Source organism: Malurus melanocephalus, unplaced genomic scaffold (assembly GCF_030028575.1).
Source record: "Malurus melanocephalus ecotype Western Australia unplaced genomic scaffold, MMel_1.1 scaffold_60, whole genome shotgun sequence".
NCBI classification, from domain to species: Eukaryota; Metazoa; Chordata; class Aves; order Passeriformes; family Maluridae; genus Malurus; species Malurus melanocephalus.
Genome location: NW_026623292.1, coordinates 1,476,489 through 1,501,978, shown reverse-complemented (window position 1 = coordinate 1,501,978; position 25,490 = coordinate 1,476,489). Strand labels below are relative to the sequence as shown.

Genomic DNA, 25,490 nt, shown 5'->3' with positions numbered 1-25,490 from the left:
TCTCAAGAAGCATGTGGTCCAGAAAATATCAGAAGGAATAGTAATGCTCCACTCAGTGCTAGACATGACAATGTCTACCACGTAAATGACAGCTGCTTGGAAACTGGAGCATAACCCTACAACAAGGAAGACAAGGAAAAAAGCTAAGCCATGTGGYAGAAGCTCAGCAATCCTCTAGTCATTCATGGAGAACTGCTACTGGTMATTAGACACATCACAGCTGAAACCACAGCTCCACTAATGCTAAGTAAACAAGCACTTCCTATTTTTAAGAAAAAGGCAAGAAGCTTTAAAAAACCCCAACAAAATATCACCAAACAAACAACAGGAAAAAAAATACAAAAAATACCTAACAGCTGGTTTCTTCAACAGCAAAGTTTCAGAGAATCACAGAACTTGATTTGGAAGGGACTCATAGGGATCATTAAAGTCTGACTCCTGGCCCTGCACAAGACAACCCCAAGAATCACTTCTAGTGTTCACATGTCTGAAAGCATTGTTCAAACACTTCTTAAACTGTTGTCAGGCTGATGCTGTGAACACCTCCCTGGGGAGCCTGTTCCAGTGCCTAATCACCCTCTGGGTGAAGAACATTTTCCTGATATGCAAACTAATCCTACCTACCCTGATAACTTCAGGCCATTCCATTGGGTCCCATCACTGTCATGAGGGGTGAAGATTGAGAATCATCAATGTCTGCCCCTCCTCTTCTCCTCACAAGGAGGTTGTAATTGCACTGAGGTCTCCCCTYAGTCTCCTCCAGGCTGAACAGACCAAGACACCTCAGCTGCTCCTCATGTGGCTTCTCCTCAAGCCCCTACACCATCTTTGTTGCCCTCCTTCGGACACCTTCTGACAGATTGATATGTTTCTCTTGATGAGGTGCCCAAAACCGCACACAGGACTCATTTAAGGACTTCTGATATTGCAGATAAGCAGCATTTTATTTTGGGAGAATCTCAAGTAATGTTTTTCAGCACTCCAAATCATGACACAGGGAAGAAAAATGCAAATATACCAGAAAGTACTGTTTGACAGTTCTGTTGTCAAAACCAAAGTAGGAAAATGTGAATGATGAATGCTCAAAAGGAAATGTTAACATCACATTGACAACAACTTTCCATGGCACATTTTTAGCTGCTAATTGAGTTTTCAAAAAATACTCAAGAAAGTCATTATTTCTGTCAATATACAAGCTATTATTTTAAAGAATTTACAGTCATGTAAATTTACAGTCAATGAAAACCATTCAACCATACAAGTGTCCTGACTCTCTAGCTTCTAACTACACTTTAGCCATGTTCCACGCAACTTTTTTATAATCTTTCTGGATAAAATAATCTTGAACCTGTTTCTATTACCTCCAACAAAATAAAATTATATGTGCTCCAGAAGAACTTACCTAAAATAGCTTTAAGCATATCCAAAGAGAAGGCTTTTTTCATAAAATAACTTTTTAATATCGTGTTTTGTAGAGCAAATGTCTTTGAAATGGAAAGTAATTAGCACTTTCACCACAGGAGACRACATACACCAAGAAATGTACTTTGATTTCCTCTGTTGAGATCCACTACATTGCTCAATAGTGGGCAATACGCAAAAAATCATAATTAAGTTTATTACAAACATGGAACACTACAAACACTTACAGTCTGATCACAAGATTTTACTTTCAACATTATTGACTACATTTAAATAATAAAGCAGTAGGGTTTCATTCAATTGCAAATATATTCCCAGATACTCAACTGAACCATGGATCTTTATGAAGTTTTTCCACAGCATTACTGCAGTTTTGTAACAGTTATATAGTCTGAGGTGTCTAATAAAGATTCAGATGGGACTATCATATACCACACAATACACTTCTAAAGCCTTCCACAAAATGAGCTAACATTTTCACTATACATTTTAAAAGGGAGAAATCAGGATGCATTTAAGACAATCATTTTGACCACTGGGTGCCACTCTTGTTCTGTCTACAACGAACTGCCAGACACTAACTCAGTCTTTTTAGATTTTCCTCAGCTTTAAAAACTCCCCTCTCAACTGAGAAGACTGAAGAATTTTTACACAAGTTTTTTATTGAACACTCCTTTTCAAAACTATTTATTATTGCTTCTAGCTCCAAGAATGCAATTCAGAAAGAAGTCTATTGCACACAGACCCTTACGATATATGAAGGATTTCTTTTATGGTGAGGTTATAGAATCTATGTTATGTATAAATCATTACATGCAATGGATGTGTGGCCCGGTATGGATATTGCTACAAACAGCTTCATTCTGACTTTGTAACACCACAAGACTAAGGCCTTGAGCAAGCTTGTCAGGCTTGCTCTGCCTGAGCTTTTCCTGACCTGCTTGCAGTCTTCTGTTTCAACTTGCTGCTGGTTTAACAGCAATTTTTTTAACTGACCAGGAGTCTATAGCTAAYGTGGTTTACCTTTTTTGATCTTTGTATGGTACAACCATAGTTTTAAATGTATAGCAGTAATAAGGAGTTATTCTATGGTACTACAATAATATCCCATGATGCAATATATACAAATGTATAACAGACATCTCGAGGAGGGGAAACAAAGGATGTGGCATATAAAACCACAGCCATGAGATGTCATTCTTAGATCAGGCTCCTAATATTCCAGCTATACTAACAATAAATTCTTATGTAAATATTTTGGGTGAGTTTCATCCTTGTCCACAAACGTGGAGTGTAACACTATCCTGTGCACTTCATTTGCTAACTCAAATAATCCCATATTAAACATCATTGCAGGCATATGTATATTTACAGCCCTATGACTCAATACTATTCCTTACATTTCATAAATGGGAACCTGAGCTACAGACTAAGAAGGGTTCATAGAAATTAATACAACACATGATGGAAATATATACTCATCAGTTCAGCTAAGAAAATAGTGAGCTCAAAGCAAGGCTGTGAACTTCATAATTACATTATCCATCCCAACAACCATTAAAATGGCACAGATATAATTATATTGGGGCCCCAATATACCACACTCACAGAACCAAGTAAAACACCAAAGAATTCTCCGAAATCATGTAAGAAGTGTGACTGATCAGAGACACATTAAATTACTTACCCTTCCAGTTTATCATCCTGAAGATGATAGCATTTTGTCGCCTATCCTTACTAAATAAATACTAAAATAGAGACTTGCATATCATATAATTTCTTTCATTTCTATTTCAAACCATACAACTAAAAAACGTTTTTCCACTATTGCCTTTTACTTCAACAGCTGTCTTTTTCCTGTTATTTCACTGGTCTGCTCCACCAACTGTTTTGAAAACAAAGTAAATGCCCTAAGTATTTGAAGCCTGTGCATGGCACTGCTAGAGTGAAAAAATACCTGTATTCAGGTCTTGGAGGATGACCATCCCTTGCCCATCTGTATCCTGATTCATCCTGAAAAACATACATGCAAAACAACTGTGTGACATGTATCTCAACAGCAGATGCCAGGTACAGTTAGCTGCCAAATGGTACTTCAATACAGCAAAACCAAAGACTTGAATGAGCTAAAAAAATTAATCCTCACAGCAAKTACCTTCTCATTTTATTCACTGTACCCCATTACTCTTATTTTCTCTCTGTGACAGCATTGAACTTTGCAATGCTATACAAAATACAAAAACTACAAAAGTTTCCAAACCATATATATATGCTCCAACTTAAAGGAGAACTTCCTCTTTAAAATATAAATTACCAGCAGCAGCTTGAAATTACAGAATTTCAACAGCTGGGTTGCAGGGAGCAACAATGATTACAGTAATTATCAATTATTCAAGCATTAATGGTAAAATAAACATCATAAACATGTGAGAAGAATCACCTTACGTACACCTCGGTGTGGAGGTCCACTTCTTCGGTCATGGGCAAAACCACGACCCTCGTCATAGTCTCTGTACTCAGCGTGACCATAATTGTCATAGCGACTGTAATTTCCATCCCCAGGTCTCTCAAGCAGAGGTGGTTTCTTGGGCACAACGTTTACTATTCTGTGGTAATCACTCTAAACCACAAAACAGACAAAATCATATTGTTTTTAACAGCTGAAAATCTGTAAYGAGTGAACTAAAGTAAAATCAAGTTATTTCTAAACACAGGACTTAATCTTAAAAGAAGAATTCACACAGGGAAACAGCAAACATTAAAAACCATGCCAGTTGGACAGGGGAATAACTTACTAAATCTAATTGGACACCACTCATATTAAAAACATTAGGCATTATAAGTTTAATTATAGAGGGAAAAGTTTCAACATGGTTTAATCATCTTTCAAAAGTTTATAGCAGTAGAATTAGCTACTTTCTGAGCATCAGTTAGCTACACGTACCTCTCAGACTTTAATATTAACTTTGGAATGCAACGAAGAAAGTTACACCTGTAATGCCTGTAGAACAAAGAGCCCATTTGAAAATACTAACAATTTTCCTGAAGTTCATAACCTCCTCCACACTCCAGAGACTGTAGCTAAAACAGAACTTGCTTCATAATCTGAATAGATAAGCACACACTGAAACAATGCAGTAGTACGTAATCTGAGGATTCAAGTGACAGAATTTTAACACTCTTAGTTTTTCTTTTAGTGCAAATTTCAGGCAGCTTATTGCTCGAACACAAAATTAGTTTATTTCCTTCAAATAACATGTCATACACGGTTTGCCAATTAAAGAAATTCTTTGTTTATTAAGTACAAATTGCACAGCTGCAAAAGTGAACTGCACATTGCATAGGACATAAGCAGAAATATCAAGTATTGTTAAAATTCTATTTAAGGTGTAATACCACCAAAGACAAAGCTACATTCCATTTTATTTCTTTGTTAGAGACTTCAGACAAAGCAGAAAAAAAATTACTCTTGGGAACAGACATCTCCTAAAAGCATTCTGAAGTTATTCTACAGCAGAATAAGCACAGCTTCTGAATTTCCTTTTACAAGTATCACATACATACATATCACAGAAGACAGTACCTACAAGGTAGATTTCCATTGACACTCTTCTTGTAAAATGTTTCCCTTGCAAGGCTCCAAAGCACAACTTTAGCAAAGATGTTTATAACAAATGTTGAAAGTACATCTCCTTCTATACTTTAACTATCTTAACAAAAAACTATGTTGGTGAAAAGAAGAATTATGGAAGTAGCTCCTTTACCACCTCAAATTACTTAAAAGAAGTATCAACATAAAAAACTGTGGAAAAATATGACCTCATATGGCCTTTTGTTCTCTAGAAGTCATAAAAAAACCTGTGTTTAATAACACAAAGCATTACACCAAAAGAATCAGTTTATCAAAATACAAATATTCTAAAACAGCTCAAACAAACTTGAAAGCAAGAAAAAAGTAGCCAAGACTTAATTCTGTAGGCATCCTATTATCTCTGTGCAGATGCATTTGCTTCATTGTTGGCTTCAAAGAATGGGAAAAGAACTTGGGGTATACTGGGAACTTACAGAGATACATAAATCCAGCCCTTATTGTACAAGTCACTGTATAAAAGTATAGTATAATGCTATTATGCTTACTATACACTTACATCACCATGAATCCTTGGAGGGAGACGTTCTCTTGGAACTCTTTCATAGTCGTATCGGCCTTCAGACCACATTTCATCTCTTCGATATGCCACTAAAGATAATAAAAATACAACTCATGAAAACCAGACTCATTATGAATAGACAAAAGGCTAGTGAGCAGAAAAACAAAGGCTCCTTGATTTGTACAATGAAAGGTATTATGCACAAGCCCTGTACATACACTTCTTATTATTAGCCTTTTAAAATAACTCTTTCTGGTTATAGAAAGTAATTAATATACTTGGAGCAAAAGTAACAGTATGGGCAAGAACAACTGAACAACTGGAAATAAGCACAGTATAATCTGTAAAGTTACAGGACTTAAGAGATAGTATAAACAGCTCTATAGAAATATATGCATATTGCAAATACTGCATGTATATGTAAATGAATACACACATACCTTACAGCAATTTTGACACTGCTCTGCTAAAAACACTGGAACTTTTTTAAAAAAGTAGTTCAACGCCTATTCATTAGATGAAATAATTTCTACTTTTTAATATAATAACTTTGAATTAATTCATCAGCTCAACTATCTGGAAAGAGATCAAAATGCAGCACATGATTTCTTAGTACAAAGCCCTGCATTTTGATTACATGAACAGAACACATTCTTCACATACAGATACTTCCTGTTTTAAATTGCAAGCCAGCAGAAAAAAAAATACCTCTTTCCAGAGGAAGGTGACTTTCAAAATCAAAATTAGTCATTAAAGACAGGTGGAAATAAACCATCATCCTAAGAGATTCTAGTCATACTATGGTAGACAACAGACTTGAGGTCAAACCATTCTGCTGATTATAAAGGTGACAAATTATCTACTATACAACATCAAAAGTAGATAAGCAATTGCTAGAATTATACTTTTCAAACCTTCCCATCACAATAGTAGCTCTAGCTGTTAGAAACGGTCAATAAGAAAAAGTAAGAGCAGGTCATATTCAGAACGAGAAATACATGACATCACCTACTTGCACAAAGTAAAAACACTTTACTGGAAATAGACTTATGAGGCTATATAAAAACATTGATTAGTAAAGATGCTAAGAATCAACATGACAAAAGGGTTTATTAACTCTAAACATAAGTAGCACTAAATCAGATGTACATTAGCAAAATATAACACATACTTACTGTTTTGTCAGTTTTAACAAATCTGCTTCTGAAGATCCATTCACTTAACTAAAAAAAAAAAATCTGAGGTTAGCAAAAAATGCATATATATTCATCATAATAATTTTTTCTGTTAAGTAAAACAGGTAAAATCTAAGTGTTTTAACCACCTGTACCCTGTGATCTGTCTTTGCAAAGAAAAATAAGTTTCAGGTGCAGGTGATGAGAGGCTAAAGAAAAGCTTGATTTAACAAAGGCTTTTCTTTTAGTAAAAGACAGTAAATCACGACAAAGAAGCTCTTTCCTCAACAATAAGATGCATCTGTGTTCAGAGATTTTGACCTTCGCATTGGTTCAAGTGAAATCTTCCTAAAATATGGTTCCATTTTACAACAGATTTGACCTTAAGTTTGTTCTATAACCAAGACGCAGAACTAGTCTGATGTAGCTACAGATTATAAATCAAAAACTGACTAAACCAAGCCACTGATCCTTTTGGCAAGCATAAAAGCGAGAGGATCCACTGCCCTGCCATCTCCAGCAAACTCCATGTAAGAGTTACTAATTCAGAAAACTCTGCTCATGTTGCTGCATTGGATGGCCAGGGACATCATCAGAAGCACTTTCCTGGCACTTTCACAGTAACTGCCTCAACTTCTCTTTATTCTGTACTTCACTGACTTTTGCTAAAGCCTTCAAAATTCGCACCAGGGCTATATGTGCATGAAGAGTTCTTAGGGCAAGCCTGTGCCCTCCTTCCCACACTACCAGGAGGGTCCTCTATCTGCTCTTATGCTGTCCCCACAGTCCTCTTTTCTTTGTGCCCAGTACAGTATTTCAACACTCCTGTGTTTTCATGTACTGGGAGGGACAGAATTTGCTAAGGTAAGACAAAATCATTATGCTGAAAAGGCATCACTGTGCTCTGTCCTGAAACACTTGACCCCTATCCCTCATGCCCAGCCCTTGCCCCATGGTGGACCATTCCTTGTATCCATCCTTGCCCACAGCCGGGAAGCATCTGAGCTGCCCAAAGCACCCCCTCCCCGCCCTGCTCATCCACAGCCCACCCACCTCTCACACGCACAGAGACTGAGGTACTTGATGCCAACCCTCAGTTTTTTAGACCAATAGCAATTAGCAGATGAACTCAGATAAGGTTTTCAAGTGGGCTGCATTTTTTTCCATTTTGACAAAGACAGTAGCAGCCCTGCCCTGCTTCCTGCAAAAGTTACTGAAACTGTTAAGTGAACACAATGTTCAAAAAGCAACGCAGCTCAGATAAGCGCTACTGAAGCTGAGTGCAAACTTACACCTCATGCTGCTCTGTCAGTCAAACCAGTCAAACCACCTCCGACATCCCAACACACATCACTACACTCCATTACATTATCAGGCAGCAAGGCTGATAAAAACACTYCCTTTTTTATATCAATGTTGGACCTCACTGAAATGAGCAAGAATTAACATCAATGTTTTGACAAAAACAAAAATACAAGCTGGAAAAAAGGTACAGATACACTATCACAGATGTCAACAGATTAACAAAAAACAATATATACCAAACAAGCAACTATGCAGGTGGAAGAAAAATCTCATTTGCATTTAGAGGAACGAAATGAAGGAAGTTAACCAGGCAGAAAGAACCATCAAGTACAGGGCTTAAAATGCTGGCAAGGTGAACAAGTAGGAGAAGAAGACTAATTCTATACAGAAGACAAAACAAATCTTAGCTGAGACCAATGAGATAAAATAAGGATGTATTTGAAAACACTAAAAGAAAAAAAAAAGTTTAAAGGGAGGAAAATGCATATCCCAGCATCTTGAGCACTTTTTATGTTTCCACAGAAAAAGAAAGCAACCTATTTTTTGAAATTACGTGACCTGACACAGCTTTAATAATAACCACAGTGAGTCCAAACTCTTAGGATCAGTATCAGCAGATTCCATCAACAAAGACTCAAGAGCTCAAACCKCCAGTTTATTATGCTGTATTTGGAATCATCTGTTCTCAGTAGGTACAAAGCTGTTGCAAAACAAAGATTAAAAAAAAATCTGATTTTGTTTCATGCCTAACATTATCATGCATACTTATTGACAATTTTCTATTAGCATGTACAGCTGCTGTGGGTTAAGGCCTTAACCCACAACAAGAGGAAAAGCAGTTATTTCTGTAATATAATGATATATAATCACTTGCTATGTTAATTTAAACAATCTCTTCCTACTTTTGCTCAGAGGTAACTATTTTACCTAAGGCAAAGTCTTTATTCTCTCAAATAAACACATTCCGTAAGTGCAGAAGCCATTCTATTAACACAACACAAGCTGCTCTACTGTGGCCGCCATCAAGAATGGCTTYACTCCAATTATCACAGCACTGTGTTGTGCTCTATGCTAATATAACTGGTGCAATATAACAAAGGTTTCTTCATCGAGCACACTACACAGGTCACTTCAGATTTTTTGTACCACTGAGCTTTCTTAATCTAACAATCATTAAATTTCTATTCTTTTTTGCTTTCTAAATAATAAGTGTTAAAAATTCCTGATTTTGCATTTGCAAAAGCACTCCAGTATTTTAAAACATTTTGTACACAAGTCTTGTCTGCTTGCACTTACTTGAGACATCAATTTTCACTAAGGTTAGAAGTATCTACTTCTCCAGGATTCTTATCTACTGTGTGCTATCATCTTCTGCAGAATCTACATTTTTGTTTTCAAAACATATGGCTTCCTAATCCAGATGGATACATTTCGCCATATGTGAACAGAGCATAAAAACAATGCTGTGCTGCCAACGCAGAGACAGGCAGCTGAAGTGCCTCCCATGCCACTGGGATATATCTGGCTTTATAAAATTACTCTGACAAACAGCAAAGACTGACAAATGTGAGCCAATTCTGTTTCCCCCCTACTTTGAAAAGGTCTCAAGAAAAGCTCAAAYGCTTCTCTACAAGTAAGATCTAGGACAGATGTAACTTATTAGCAATATCACTATAAAACTTGCAATGACTCCTGCTGTGAGAACATAAAGACACACAGAAAACATTGTTTTATCTTCCAACAATTAGACTCTGTATTCAATAATGCTTCAAAGACATCCCAGTATCTCTTACCTAGACAGCAGGCAAGACAGATAAAACTGGGTTTGGGAAACAAAGTAACTTTCTAATCTTACCCTCATACCTGGGACAGGTAGAACACACTAAACAGACACAGTCSTACTGGTAAAATGAAAAAACAGAAGTGTAAAAGCAGAGGGAAAATCCATCACATCAGGAAATAAAATAATGTGAGAGGTACTAAGGAAAAACAGATTTAAAGACAATCTGCCACTGCTCATAGCAAATATTAGGCTGTAGGGTTTTCAAAAGCAATTACAAGTATGACTGCAACATGTTTAGGGGTGTTCACCTAGATATCAAATAACCTGACGGAAGAGGCTTTCTTTCAACCTTTCCCAATCCATTAACAATAATTTTGACTTTAAAATGAGGGAAAAAATTATTTTAAAAAATCACGGACCAAAAGGTCAAATTAATTCACATCTCAAGAGAAAAAATAACACAAGCATATGTACACTGAATAATAAAATTATTAAAAGMAGCAGAATTCCAATGAGGATTTACAATCCCACCAGTTCTACTTTTTCAGTGCATCATTACATCACTGGGACAAGAGAAATGKAAGCAATGCATTTGCAGTTGTTTTAATAGAATGACTGATGTATTAGCATTTATCTTTGCTTGACCACCTGCAGTTACTGACCTGTCCATCATCAGTGCCATGAAAAGCACATTCTACCAGGCTGTGATGTGGCTGCTATGCCAGCAACACCACTGCAAACAACTGTATGGATTACCACTGCTTCCATGGCTTTCCATTCTGCAGCACAAACACTTTGACAACAAAATATGGCAGCTCTCCATGCTGCTGCCATAACCACAATAGTCAAAAACGTCAAAACCATAGAGCTCTCAAAAATTGAAAGTACCAACCARCCTATAGCACTTCACCTAGTGCAAATCACTGTATCCAAACTGTGGCCACTGATCATGTGGGTTTCCACATCTTTTTCTGTATTTCTGTCTTTGCTCCCTTGAAGGCACAGATACTCCAGATAAAGTATTCAYAGACTATCCTTGAAAACTCTAATGGRTGGGAAAGAGCCTACTTAAGGAATATGSCTTAAGTATGAGTGAAAATAAAGAACCATCAAGAGTAGTCTTGAGATGCTTAAATACTAGTAAGGACTTTAACTATTATAGCATATCCTATCGTTAAACTAATCACAGAGATTTATTCTCATTTATTCTAGCACTTACTAGGAAATGAGCTGAGTGACACACTGATGTCTTATTTATCCCTCTAGGAGCAATAAGGATACTGATCCTGCACCAACCTACCCACCAGACCATGCCAATGAAGGTGTTTACAATGGCATTTTTACAGCCTCCAAACATCSATTACAAATTATTAATGCTTAAAATAACTCTCAGATGATGTACAAGTAGGAAGAACCTTCTCTTCAAAACAAATACACAAATTAAACTGAGAACGAAAGTCTCCCATCACATACGAGTTTTAAAGAGGGTYAAATTATAATGTTCACAAGCCACCTCGGCTCAGACGAGACCGTCCTGCCCACGGCTCCTGTCCCGCCACTTGCATTCACCCCAGCCTTTGGCAGTCCGGCTCCACGGAGCTCCCGACGCCACTGGGGCTCGGTCCCGCCGCAGCGAGGGACGGGCGCTCTACGTTCCAGGGTTCCCTTCCCGGGACAGACGCCCCGCGCTTCCCGAGCACGTGCTGGCAGAGGGAGCAGGGAGCGGCCCCGGGGCGCCCCGCCCGGAGCAGAGCCCGCAGCCGCGGGCCAGGGGATCGGCTCCGGCTCCGGCTCCGGCCCCGGCCCCGCCCCGCGCTGGCTCCGCGCAGGAAGGCGGCCAAAGCCCAACCCGGCTCGGCTCGGCTCGGCCCCCGCCCGGCCCCGCCGCTCACTCGCCTCCCACTCCCGCGGCGCGGCAGCTCCGCTCCCGCCTCGCACCTCCACCGCCGCTTCCGGCGCTCCCCAGGCGTCGGCGGAAACTCCGCGCGCAGTCGGGCCCGCCGCCCATTGGCCGCGGCCGCGCCGGGAGCTGCGCGTCGGCGGAAGCGCGACGGGCGGGGCGGCGGCGAGCAGGAGAGCAGGGAGCCGGAGAGCAGGGAGCCGGAGAGCAGGGAGCCGGAGAACAGGGAGCCCTGTGTCCGGGCTGTCCCATCCCGGGCCCTGCCGTCCCGCGGGACCGCAGCTGCCATCTCCCGGGCCGCGGCGCACGATGGGCTCCCGCACGGGCTGAGTGCCGCCGAGACGGGTAGGCCGGGGCGCGGGCACGGCGGGTGTTGGGAGCGCTCCTTCGCAGCGCGCTCGTTTCGGGCCTTTGCGGGATAGACAGGGACGCMATAAGCAGCGGGTCGGGGCCGCGCTGTAGTAAAGGAACCGCACGGTGATGTTGTSGCCAAAAGTGTTAATCCAGCGTGTAGAAGTTCCTGAGCAGTCTGTGATTTTGATGCTTTAATGTCGCTTTGCACGCACTGACTTCTCAATTAGATTCAGAAATCTCGTGATTTGAGGAGGAAAGGCCGTCTCGAAGTGAATTACCCAGATCTGCCCCTCTTGTGTGACGTTCTGGCTGAGACCAGATGAGATTGAACCAAGCAGCTCTTCTCCCATCTTGGCTGTGCTGGGAATCCCTTTAAAAAAACGCTTTTGGAAAAGCTTTTATGGTCTTTCCCTTTGGAGTGTGGGCGAAATGGTACATAGGAATGATGAACTTCTGAGGGCCCTGGGTCTCTCTAAGTCGAGGTGAAGGAAGACAGCCCAGACCCTGGCTTCCAGAGCACTCCTTGCTTCTGTTGGTATTGTACATTTGAGTAAAGCACTGTTGTATCATCTTCATWCACTATAAAGTCTCAGCGAACACTGTGAATGCACTGTGAATCCTGTTGATTTGAGTCTAAACTCTGTTGACACTTTTAAATCAGGAATAAAATATGCTGCTTTGACGTTTGAGATAGAAAAACTCTAATTATTTAGCCAGAGTGGGAGTGTCTTGAGAAACTAGCTCACAAAACATTTATGCATACTTCAGTTGATTAGATCATAAATCTGACCTTTTTGTTCTGCACTTAAAAACATACATTCAAGTTTGTGCTTTTAAGTTGAAATACCAATTTTAAGTCATGRAAATATCAGCAAATTTAGGCTTCACTTGATGGTTCAGAGGCATCTGAATTGTTTTGGTGGTGTCCTTATGTATTCTGGGTAGAGTAGAAAAGCCAATTACTGAAATTAATCATTGTCTTTTTGTGGTATCCCCAATGCTAGTGACAGATGCTGGATTAAGTATATTGGATTCAAGCAAAACATATTCATRTACCTGATCTATTTTTCAGGAGACTTAATCATTGCTGACAGATGGCTCTTTCAGTTGTTAGAAAAGACAAAAAAGATTGAATTCAAGAAGTCATTGTAATGAGACATAACTCTATTGTCAAAGTTAATATGTGAAAATGATAAATGAAGGAGTCATTAATATTACAGAGAGGCTATTACATTAATGGGAATTGTGCTCAATTTTGTGGAAATATTGTACAGGCTTTTAGCCAATGCTTTAAAGTCAACTAACCAGGTAATATCTTGAAGATCAAGAAAGCCCCATAAAAACATCCAGGATAAAATAGAAATGTTTTGATTTGTTGGAAAGCTTTAGCAACATRTAGAAACCAGGCTGTACAAGACTTTCAAGTGAGTCTCCTGCAGCAGGAAGAGAGCTCTGATGTTTTTTGGTTGGTTTGAGTTTTTTTTTGTGAGAGAAGGGGGTATTTACTTTTTTTCTTGTCAGCTGAGCAGAGAGGCTGCTAATCAAGGAGAAAGAATGTTATGAAAAYGTTAAACTTACACTGGACAGTTCCATGCAGTTAAAAAAATTCTGAAGTAGAAGGGCTCTCAACCTTGTAACAATGGGCCTCCAGATGACATCTTTTCTAGAAAGTTAGTTTAAACCTGGAAGTGGCTTTTTTTACTCCTCCCACTAGAAAACATCAGATAATAAATGGTGAAAACCATACAGTTACTGTACTCCCTCTTCTATTAACTTGTGAGTCAGACATTAAGAAATACTTGTGCAACAGTCCTAAACAATACAAATTGCTAAGCATATTTGGGCACAGTTGTAGCAGCAAAACTCTTAAGCTTAAATTTGTCCAGGGGAGCAGAAGCAATATTCAACCTCAGCTGTCTAGCAGCCAKTGCTCCAGGGTTCAACTCCTTCAGCTTCTTCAGGAAAAAGCAGTATGCAGCTGAAAATGATGGTTCTATAGGCTGCATTTATTAATAATTTCCTAATAACTGAACTGTTAGTCCAGTAGTAAACTCCACCTAATGTATCGCTTTGTCTGTGGAGGTTTTCACTGTGGCATTGTGGAACATGCAGACTGACTGCTCTCTAGTCATGCCGTTCTCCCTGGTGCCTGCCCATTAAGATGGGGGTTGCTTGGTCTGCTGTTACAAGGTGCTCCAGCTTCTCTTGCCTTTTAGGCAGAGTGCAGTCTGTCTTCAGACCTTTGAGGTTCACCCCTGCTGTTTTCTCTTCCACTGCTGCAATGTATTGGCACTGGCAAAAAACTGTACTGCAGCGTTGAGATCCCTCTTCCTGAATCCTTCTATCCACTGTACATCTGGATAACTGCACTTCAGGTCATCTATTCACGTGGCATTTTGCCAAGTCGGTCTGGTTAGGCTTGTCAAGGATACTAATGCCAAGCAGAAAGGAATTTGGGATAATGAATCCAGTCTGCGTAACACCAGATGTAATGTGCGGCCTTTATTGCAAATTTATTCTGTTTTCATTTGCTTAACCTTTGTTGCCATTTTCGCTCGTGCCAAAAAAACAGTCTCTGAACATGGAAAACCTCAAAATTCAATCGCTTGGAAACTGCCATTCAAATGAATTGTGATACAGTAAGCATGTCAAGAAAGAGATGCAAAGCACTTGGATAATCAGTGTCTACTGGGAATATCAGGCCTTCAGATAACTGAATCATGAAATGCCAGGAAGTATCAACTGGATTAGAGTGTGATATTAGTTACTTTGTTGGCACTTGGCCAAGCAATCTGTTCAGAATGGATATACAAGAAGTCCCCTAAGAAACTGTAATATGGCAGATGCTGATTTTAATACTCTAGATTTTTATCCCTTCATCAGCTTTTGTCTGCATTTTTATAATTTGTTGGTCTTGCTGAAGAAATCAGCTTGATCATCAATTGGGAATTGGCTAGAGGTGCCAGGAAGTAGTAATAAGGCTGTAGGARAATGAACAAGGAGGTAGAAATTGTACTGTGGGGGGAATAGTTTGGCTGTATTATTTGGTGTGGCCTTTTATAATGGCTATGCCTTGAGCCTAAATTTTACTCATTTAGCTCTTGGTCTGAACCATGAGTAYAGAATGGATCAAAGGGAGTGTTTTGCATGCTCCACTTAAAATTTTGGGAAATGTCTAAATGTGAAGAACATCAGCTCTTCATTCTCAAGTTCATTCAGTTACTCATCAGTAGTCTTCACCTAGTATTAGATGATGTATATGTGGTTGTAACAGAATTTTTAATTGATTCATTGTTTCCAGACATACTCAGTTTCAAGAGCATACAAAACATTGGACATTAATATGGAAAGATTCTAATTTTTCCTGCTTTCTGTCAGGAGAGAGCAGCTTAATTGGGTGGAGAAAGGGGAGTGCTTCTAGGGGATATGYTGTTTTATGGTCAGTTCTGGATGCATGCAGTTCTAGAGGAGTGTAGAAACCTGAGCAATAGTTAAGAGAGGAMGTGCATGCTGTTTTAGCATCATACTACATTGACTTAAAAATGTATTTGTCTCCCTCCCCACAATAATTAGGGCCCTGTTTAGGAAAGCTGCTTTTTTTCCCCTTAATTGTATTTTATTCTATGTTGAATGCAGCTGAACTGATACTTGTATAAAGAATCAGATCATGTAGGTACTGGTAGAAAGGTCAGTAATTTCACATGTTGGTCATAATGTTTAATAAATGGACATTGCTTGTTTCTTTTGTAACTCAACCTTTCTTACTGCACAGATGAGCAGAGGATTACTGTAAGTACACTAACTTGTCTGTTTTTTCATGACTACTAATCGACTCACATAGAACAAGAACATGTTCAAATCCAGGAGAGGAGGAAGGAATGTATGTCTTTTGTAGCCCGTAAAGGCAAACACAAATTTTCATGTAAAATTATGAAAGGGAAATGAAAGCTACACTCCCCTGCAACTTTATCATGGCTGCCTGGGCAAGTTTGAAATAAAATTTGAAGTCTTGCAACTGTTTTTAGATTGATTTCTTTTTTTGAATACAGTTTCTCTTTTCTCTTTTTCCTTTCATCAGAAAAATGAGTGGTGGGTTGGCGCCAAGCAAAAGCACAGTGTATGTGTCAAATTTACCCTTTGCTTTGACAAACAATGATCTGTACAGGGTAAGTTTTAAGAGCTCATTGTTTAGATTAAAACTGTTGACAGTATTGACTGTAAAATCAATACTATTTATATATAAGTTTGTCATGATAAATTTATTACTAGTGAAATTCAATTGTCTGTTGTTAAATCTTTTAATTTTGTTTTATATTTCAGATATTTTCCAAGTATGGGAAAGTTGTCAAGTAAGTGACCTGATTTGGCCCTCTATTTTTGTACTTCTCACTTTAAATATTTTATGTCTTTCCTTCACTTGAAAGTCTTGAGCTTTTTATAATTTAAGTAATAATGTGGAACTGTATTGAAGTTCTGTTCATTTTTAATAAAGTATGACTTTAATTTAACAACTGGAAGTTCTTGCAGTTATATACATAATACAAGAATATTTGTGTTGGGGACAGGTTTTSCTAACCATTTCTTAAGAGCAAGTAGAATGTTGTTACATGCCATCAGTTTTTTCTCTGAAATAGCTGAAACAGTGTTCTTCTAGCGAGTATTGTTCCCCTTTCCACAACCACATGTGGGGCACAGTGGATAAGTGTCAAAGTGGGAACTTCTTACGTGAACTAGATGTCATAGTTCCCAAAACTGCAGTGTACAATACTCTTTTGATTCTAGAGGGACTTGTTATTGTGATTACTTAGTGTTTCACTTAAAGCTAGATGTAAGGCTACATTAATGGCTTTCAGTGTGGGGGTTATTCATGAACAACATATGTGCATGTCTGCCTCTGTGTTCAAATGATTCAAAGAAATGCCTCAGTAAGGAACTGACTGACTTTTTTTTTTAGTTGGTCAGAATAAGGAGACTCAAATCTTCAGTTTTTAATCCTAAACCAGCAAATAYCTTCTCTAACTTTTAATGATTCTTTCAATAATCTGTGAGATACAGAGAATTTCAAAGTTTTTTGAAGTTTTTGAAGTTTTGTTTCAGGTAACAAATAGCAGGAAAAGCCAATATATCCTGACTATTATGATTTCAACTCAGTTTGTTCAGTAAGAAATCAGACTTGACTTCAAGAAATTCTTCACATTTTTAAGATTTGTCTCACTTGATTCTTTCTATTCTTGTGTTATTAACTGGTATGTTCGATATCCCAATTAAAAGTTTGACAGTCATACCAGGGTTCTGTTGGAATTCTCCAAAGCGTAGCTTGGCAAAAAATTAATAGAATTGTTTTAAAGTCAGTTTTATTTACACTTGAACTTAATTCAAGTCCAAGAGGCTTTGGTAGTAAAACTGTAGTAAGTTCAACCTTATTGTRTATCTATTTGGGGAAATTTGAGCTTTCTTTTCTGTGTTCTTATTTTATAACTTTTTGCCGTGTAGGTCACCTGTTACTTACACAGGTTGTGTGGTAGGCTGCCTGTATTGAAGTGGGGTTTGTATTTTTGGTTACTTCTTAGAATTTTATCTGGCCTTATGGCTGAAACTTTTTCTGCCTGTGCTGAACACAGGAGTGTATTCCATACTTTTTTACATGTACTTTTATTTTTATGTACATGCAGACTGCCATTCTGGTTCTTACTTTTGTTGTGTTAGTTTTTTTCAGGGCTAAATGTAATTGACATCAAGACTGAAAGAACTGAGGTTGTGTGGGTTCCTGCCATACACATCCCTTAGCCCTGTCTTGTAATTCTTTTCTTTCAGGCCTTTTTTTTTACTGTTTCTAGATTTTCCTGAACCTCTCAACGTGCAATTGAAGCTGTTGATTTCAATGTTAGACAGAAGATTTAACTTTGTATGTCATGTGAAATAACATGTGCATCTACCATCCTTGGATTTCCGTTGGAGATATTTGTAGACCAATACTGCATACAATTAGTGTTTTCTATAATTAACCTATTTAGCTGATTAATTCTACACAAACATAGATTTCTTAGTTTGGAAGCAGTTCACGCTGTGGTTTTTTGCCAATAATAGCAATGGTAAGATTACTCCTGAATTTTCGTTTTACCTCCAGTACGTGTAGTACCCTCCAGTTAGGTTCCTTATAAATGAAAAGATGTTCTGTTCCAAAGACACCCAAGGGAATTAAGAGTGATACGGGTCTGAGAAAGACCTCACAAATGCTTTTTTAAAATAATCTCCACTCCTCTAAACACATGGCGAGGTTAGCTGCTCCTTTGAATTTCTGTTTAATGAACATTTTTATTGTTAAATATAGTTGAACCCTTTTGCTGTATAACAAAGCTGAGATTCCACTGAGATCTTAAAGGAAAAATGTCTCTGAAGTAATTTTAGTGTAACAATAATGTGGTTATATGTTTCCAGAGTTACCATTATGAAAGACAAAGACACCAGAAAGAGCAAAGGAGTTGCCTTTATTTTGTTTTTGGATAAAGAATCTGCACAAAACTGTTCTCGGGCACTTAATAACAAACAGGTAAATTGTGGAAAGTTTTTATGGCAGGAGGGTKGGGCTTTCAGTCCCAAAGCATTTACCTTTTCTTTCTGATTTTCTGTAGTTGTTTGGAAGAGTAATAAAAGCAAGTATTGCCATTGATAATGGAAGAGCAGCAGAATTCATTCGCAGGCGTAACTACTTTGATAAGTCCAAGTGTTATGAATGTGGGGTGAGTAAAATCAAAAATGTAGAGAAGTGGAGAAAAGTTGTCAGTTGAGATAAGAATGGCTTAATAATTGAAATTATATTAAATACTAGTAATAATAGTAGATGGTAGTGAAGATGAATGTAACTAAGAAATAAAACCCAAGAAAGATAAGTGATGCAGATGAAAACAATTGCAATGAAAAYCTCCTACTCTTTGCTTCAAAATACCTGCTTTTGCTATATCTTTGGAAGTTCATGATATAATTGGCAGTAAAATAAATATAGGAAACAGCTGTTTTATATAGAAGTGAGTTTTAAATTTTAATTAATTCCTGAGTTCTCCTGAGCGCAGTAATGTAGGACATTGAGATTTGGATAGCATTTAATGTCACATACAAACTGATTTGTATTCATAACAGATCTTACAGCAAAAATGTAGCCTCACTCCTGTGTCTTAAATTGTTAATTCTGAGGTTTCTATGTTGTCTTGAATATAAACCATGTAAAATGTATTCAGCTATTGCAACTGCCAAAGAAATCTCCTGTGCTCCTAGCTTGTTCTCAGTTTGCAGTTAAACATGCATATCAGCACCAATCTCTTGGTTTCCATGGCAAGCCTAGAGAAGTTTGTCTTCTGTGTGGTAGTTCAGCATTCCATTTATCTCACTAATTTCTTCCATTTTTTCCACCATGAGCTTCCCTCCTGATATGTTTTAACGTACAGTTGTTTGTAATGGCTTCTGTTAAGCAATATTTCTTTTTCTCCAAGGAAGCAGGACACTTAAGTTACGCTTGTCCTAAAAATATGCTAGGGGAGCGGGAGCCACCAAAAAAAAAAGAAAAGAAGAAGAAAAAGAAAATAGTTGAGCCGGAAGAAATGTATGTATATTTAGTTACATGTTACTACTTTTTTTTAGGAAGCATTTTCATACTAAACACTTTAAGTGTTAATCKGTGTTTTTCTCTCTCTGCACAATGAAGTGAGGAGGAAGAAGAAAGTGAAGAGGAAGGAGAAGACCCTGCTCTAGATAGCCTCAGCCAAGCCATAGCTTTTCAGGTACAAAATTAAAGTGTGGCATAGTTATTATTATTTTTTTGAACTCAGCTCCCTTCTTTAGCTCCTTTTCAAATGCTCTGATATACATGCATAGGTCTGTCTGCTCTGTWGCACCCAGTGGGCTCTCATTTGGTAGCAATAGTTGGTAGCTATAGCTGGCTTCATTACGTTGCAGGCATGTTCAGTGGAAATAGGTTTGGGTTTTTTGGTCTTTCACTATTGCTGTGTTTGTATGTTGCAGCCTTTCCTTTCCTTCAAGCTCTTTTGCTGTTTGCTTCTGTCATCTCTGCTGCGATGCTAGATTTTTGTCCACAAATCCCYCTTTACTTAGTTAACTGAGGAGACAGAAAAACAGTCATGTGTAAGTGACCAGGCACATCCTCTGCCCTCACTGGAATGTCCTTGAACATTTACTACCGGGGCACATCCTTTATCTGATACAGGCCATCGTATTCTCTAATAGACCTCATCTCCCAAAACATACTGAGTGCATATTTTGTTATGTAGATAGATTATCTGACATCTATATTACTGTCTTTATTACTTCTTTATCTTTGCACCCTTTTGCTTCACTACACAAAACAAGCCTGACCTGATGCTCAAATTTCTTGGCTCCCTGGTCAACAGCTGTTCTTTGTGTGCCTCTACCCTACAAAAGAACCCTCAGGAGTTAATAACTTCGTTCTGAATATGACTGTAATGAGTGCAGAATTTTTACATGATGTAATACAAAAAATGATTCAATTATGCACAATTTTCCTCCCTTTCCCCAAAACTCCACGACTCAAAATAAAACCTGCAAAGCCAGGAAACATTCTAATTTCTATCACCATCCAAGGATTTTAACTGGTAAAAATAGGGAGCTTCTATTTAAACCTTTAGTTAAATAACCTTCAGTAATAATCCCCAAAGGCACTCATTATATGAATGAATGACTGCAAAGGACAGCRGATAGGAGAATTGTTAGTGGAACAAAGCTGATTCAAGAACATCAGTTTAAAACATGAGACATCCTCTGCTTTAGATCTCAGCTGCTCTATGTTTTTGGAAGTTTGCCATGGGCAAAATTCCTTATTTTGAGAATACAGGATAGTCCAGGCTGCCTGCCATGGTGTAGAAGACAGCTTGCATGTGAGAACTACTTTCAGAAATGTTTCCTAGTGCTTTGATCACACAGTTTACCTGGAAATAAACTCTTATAATTCTTTAACTTTTTTAATAATTAAATGCATATTAATAATTTGCATTATTATTTATAATGGTCCTTAGTATTTTTTAAACCCAGCTAATACTTTTCCTTCCTTCATTATAGCAAGCCAAAATTGAGGAAGAACAACAAAGATGGACACAGACTGCAGGGGAAGCTTCAATTTCAGATGATTCAAAACGTCCACGGATTAAGAAAAGTGCTTATTTCAGTGATGAGGAAGAACTTAGCGACTGAAACAATACTGTTCTATATACATATATAAGATATATATAGTGTACATTTTGTAAAGTGCTACAAAGATCTGTAATACAGGTTTGTTTTGGTGTTGAAAATACTGAAAATCATGTTTTKTTTTTATTCTGAACCCTGACCCTCCTGTCTTTTTATATCTGTGTCTCAAAACTTCACCTTTCAAGGCAACTTTTTAAGAAGATTATGTGATTCTACACTTAAAATCCAGAAAAGTATCTGTGAGAATGCATCTTGCAGTTAGTATCTATACCCAAATCCTAGCAGCAGAGTGTTTAATGAGAGAATTTCCCAAGGCTTTATTCCTGAGAGGAGTTCCTCTTAGGATGACTGTTAGTACTGGTGATGCTTTATATATTGGTTTGTTTATTGCCTGTTTGGAAGCAGTGCTTTAGTTGTACTCAAGTGGAATATGAATCTTGCACTAGTTCATCTGCATAGGGAATGGCAGCTTTAAGCATTGTGTTCTAACTGTTCGTGCAGTAATAATAAATTATTGTCACACCAGCACTGTTTCTCTTGACTGCAGTTGAGTGCCTAACATGATAGTTAGGGTTATCCACAGGGTTTTGAATATACTTGTATCTAAACTGGGTCACAGGAGTGTGTTCACAGGCATCTGAACCTGTTGGCAAAATCCAAAAGGCAGTTTCCTATGTGCCTAAAAATCAGCTTTCATGTATACTTGGAACTGTCACAGTCTCTAAGCAAAGTGTGTTGCTACCTATTTTGCACATAAAGCTGTTCAGATGTTTTAAATAGGGTCTGTCCTTCGATCTCTGTAGGGTTCTAGTCATGGTTTCTTGTAGCTGTGGTGGTTCCCAAAACCACATACAYGTGGTGATGGTGGTACCCATTTTATATTGTTGTGTAGTATAAACTCTTCACTTTYAGGAAGCACAGTATAAAATACATTCACAAGTTCACACTTGGAAGAAGAGACAAGGTAGCATCTTTCCATTTTCAGTTCTTCCTGTTTGCTCATCAGGACTTGATTTTCTGCCAGATATAGATAATGTAAATCCAAATATACCATTATGTATTCTTAATTAATACCAATTTACATTCAAATATATAACTGGGTGCAAAGCAAAGAAACACACAAACACCCTCTAAGCTAATGTAATGACATTCAGAAGGTCATTCTGGTGCCTTCTGTTGCTCCTTAAACATGAGAATTCTAAAACAAGAATAAAGTAATACAAGTTTTTATGTGCAAGCTACTCAACTCACCAGAATAGGAAGGAATATTGGGCACTAGATACAGAAAGATCCTGGACTCAGTAGTACAGGGAATGTTTTTAAGACTGACTTTTTGCTGAAAGTACAATATATTAAATCTGAAGCTTCCTTTTCTAAATTTTGGGAAGATCTCTTAATAGCTGAGAGCTAAACTGCCAGGCGTAACTTAGCATTAATAAATGCTAATCTCCCTACACCATGTGTGCAATAATGAAGCTTGAGGAGTTCTAAACTCTACCAAGAAAGCAAGTATTGCTGCCAGCATGCTTTTCTTCAAATGTTAGGCTAGGGCTTAATGGCAGTCAAAAAAAGCCAGACCAAAATAAACAAAAGGATTGTGCCACTACTTAAAATCAGGGGTTGTCTTCTTTTCAAATACCATATTCTGTGCTGGTGTTAAAAAAAGATAGAAAACTAAAATGGGACAGAGGACCAGCTTGACATTTTCCATACTTTGGTTTGGAAAAATTTGGGAGCTTATAAGAATTAAGGTTTCAACGAAGTGATTAGACAGTAAGTTTCAAACTTCTATTCCATTACACTGTGTAATGTAGTAGTGGAATTCACTGCCATGAGACATTTTTCAGGGTCATGGGGTCAAAAAGATTTGACTTATATGTGGAACATGTTATTTTAAAATGCTAGTTTAAATTAAGTCTCCACTCAGAAATATCCTTGACTGCTAACTATGTCTAACTGTTAAAATAAAGAGATATTAACAGTTTAGGAATCATTTATTCTTACACACTTTGCTACTGTCTAGTCAGAAAGAATAACAAACAAAGCTGACCCTTTTTCTGACCTTATACAGTACTTTTTCCATAGTTCCAGTAGGTGAAGCACGTCGATATATCTTTCTAGTCTGCTGCTTCTGCCTCACTGCTTTCCCCATAGGATTTGCTTTTGTCAGCATGAAGCAGTAGCTCAGTCCAGACTGTTAGAACTGACGCAGTGTTGTTCCTCCATGCTCTTTTGTTCCAAGCATAAAGTCACTTGAGGTACGTGACATTGGAAAATAAACATAAAAACAAACCTGCTTCTGTGCAAAATTGGCATCTAGAATTCTTTAAATTTTCTTCCTTTAACAGTTTTTCTTAATTCTTCTAATGATTAGTTGTGTGTATAGTTTTTGTCTTAGAAAAATGCACTTAATGCCTAAAACACAGTCTAAAGGGACTTTCAGGAATAGGTTTTGTGTACTCGGCTTCCTGGATRATTTTAAGTTTCAATTCTTTGTTGGCAAGATAACAAAGCATTTTTAAGTGAGAAATTCAGAGCACTGGCATTAGGTAGCCATTACATTAAATCACGTAAGTRTCCGTTCTGCTTGCTTCAATCCAAATTTGTTTTCTGCAGCACCCCCAATGCAACTGCCTCATTCTGAAAAAAARTAAGGCCAAAATTTGTCAGTAAGATCTCTTATGTACTTTGAACATGGAAGGATTTGCTCCTGTTCGTGCCTACCCTTGCCTACTCTAATCAGCATGGCTTCAGGTTTCCATCTGAATCCCATCAGTGGTGAGGAGCAAGGGTGAGTGTTAACGAGGCTCCTAATTTAAATCAGGCCAAGAGGGTGCAATTAGTGTGTAAAGCTCAAGATACTCAGTGGTGCTTTTGTCAGTTTGGTATCATAAAGCACCGATTGTGGAAGCAGGAAATAGTCTTGGTTGCTCTGGGGCAGACAGGTGGGATTGTGTAGCCTTTTTATCAAAAGAGAAAAGAATAGAGAGTGCCTTGTAGAACACCTTCCTGTTATTGTTGGAAAAACCACAATGTTTTTCTGAGGGGTTCATGTGCAGCTTGTATGTTGGTTTGGAGTTATTTTTAATGCTTTRAGGAACTCCCTTAGGCTTGTAAGCTGAATTCTTGTTTTAGAGTACAGATAATCTAGCTCTGATTATWGAGAAAATTATATTAAGTGGCAGACCTTTAAWTTTTTTTAATATTGTCAACTCGGGTCTTTCTGCAAATATCCACTTATTTGATTTTGTCTTTCATATTTTCAAAACAGCTTGAAAATTGTCACAATGTGTTCTGAGTCATAGGACATGGTCTATTAAAAAGGCTCACACAGTAGTGTCTAAAAAATCACTAGGAGTTGTCTTTTATCTGTCCTTGGGGAAGAAGGGATATGGACGTGGGATAAGGATTATTAGCTTAATTGATTATAAATGATATTACTCATACTGTGCCTGTGCAGCACTTGTTAAAATCATTGCAGCTATGATATACAGGAGTAATTTTAGTCCATTTTTAGCAGGTTCCCGCTGTGTTTTTAGCATATTCAGGTTACTACTCCCAGCAGAGCAGTAGAAGGGACTGTAAATATAAAGAACTATATGTAGCTAAATGGGTGRTTTCTGGAACAAATTATAAACACTTTATCTTTGGCTTCTGGGTCACTGTGTTCTCTGGGATAACCCTTCTTTAATCTGCAGAGATGACTTACTGTAGCATGGAAGGTGAGCTGTGCAGGCTGTTTGGCTGTAGTCTTCTTAGACAGAAAAATAATAAATGCCATTTTAAAATACCACAGTTTACATGTAGCTTTTCTAAGCAATTTAATAAATGCTACTATGAATATTACTATTCTGTCCTACATCTGCAGTGTTATATTTCATCACTCTTCTGCTCTTGCTCTTCTATAAAAATATTTCAAATCATATTCTTCCAAATGTGGKATCTTATAATAGCTGGTATGAGATAGCTGATTTTTAGTATAGATTACAAAACCATTTTTAGGTGTCCCTAAAACGTTCATGCTCAGCAGCTTTGTTTATCTTACAGATCTAAACAGGGTGAGGGTTTTTTCCCATCGCTGTTGAAGGCAATATTAAAAATTACTACACTGTTCCTTCTTTAGAGAAAAAGGTGTAAAGTGAAGGATTTAGTCACTCTTAATGTAGATGACCTTGTTTCTTGTA

The 25,490-nt window shown here is 38.0% G+C and overlaps 2 protein-coding genes across 2 annotated transcripts in view; one reads left to right on the top strand and one right to left on the bottom strand.

The window, feature by feature from the left end:
* PPHLN1 (periphilin 1) overlaps positions 1–11,630 on the bottom strand; it is a 65,824-nt gene extending 54,194 nt beyond the window's left edge. The window contains exons 1-5 of the mRNA XM_057366145.1: positions 11,350–11,630; positions 6,749–6,796; positions 5,571–5,662; positions 3,863–4,042; positions 3,380–3,435 (exon numbers count right to left, since the gene is read on the bottom strand). Coding sequence (XP_057222128.1) covers positions 3,380–3,435; positions 3,863–4,042; positions 5,571–5,662; position 6,749 — 329 coding nt within the window. The 5' untranslated portion in view covers positions 6,750–6,796; positions 11,350–11,630. The remainder of the gene's footprint in view (positions 1–3,379; positions 3,436–3,862; positions 4,043–5,570; positions 5,663–6,748; positions 6,797–11,349) is intronic.
* Positions 11,631–11,911: 281 nt separating this feature from the next.
* ZCRB1 (zinc finger CCHC-type and RNA binding motif containing 1) lies at positions 11,912–24,657 on the top strand. The gene is made up of 8 exons (XM_057366144.1): positions 11,912–12,081; positions 16,169–16,256; positions 16,411–16,439; positions 18,529–18,640; positions 18,723–18,830; positions 19,578–19,687; positions 19,790–19,865; positions 21,178–24,657. The coding sequence occupies exons 2-8, from the start codon at positions 16,173–16,175 to the stop codon at positions 21,307–21,309; spliced, it is 651 nt and encodes a 216-aa protein (XP_057222127.1). The 5' UTR covers positions 11,912–12,081; positions 16,169–16,172; the 3' UTR covers positions 21,310–24,657.
* The last annotated feature ends 833 nt before the right edge of the window (positions 24,658–25,490 follow it).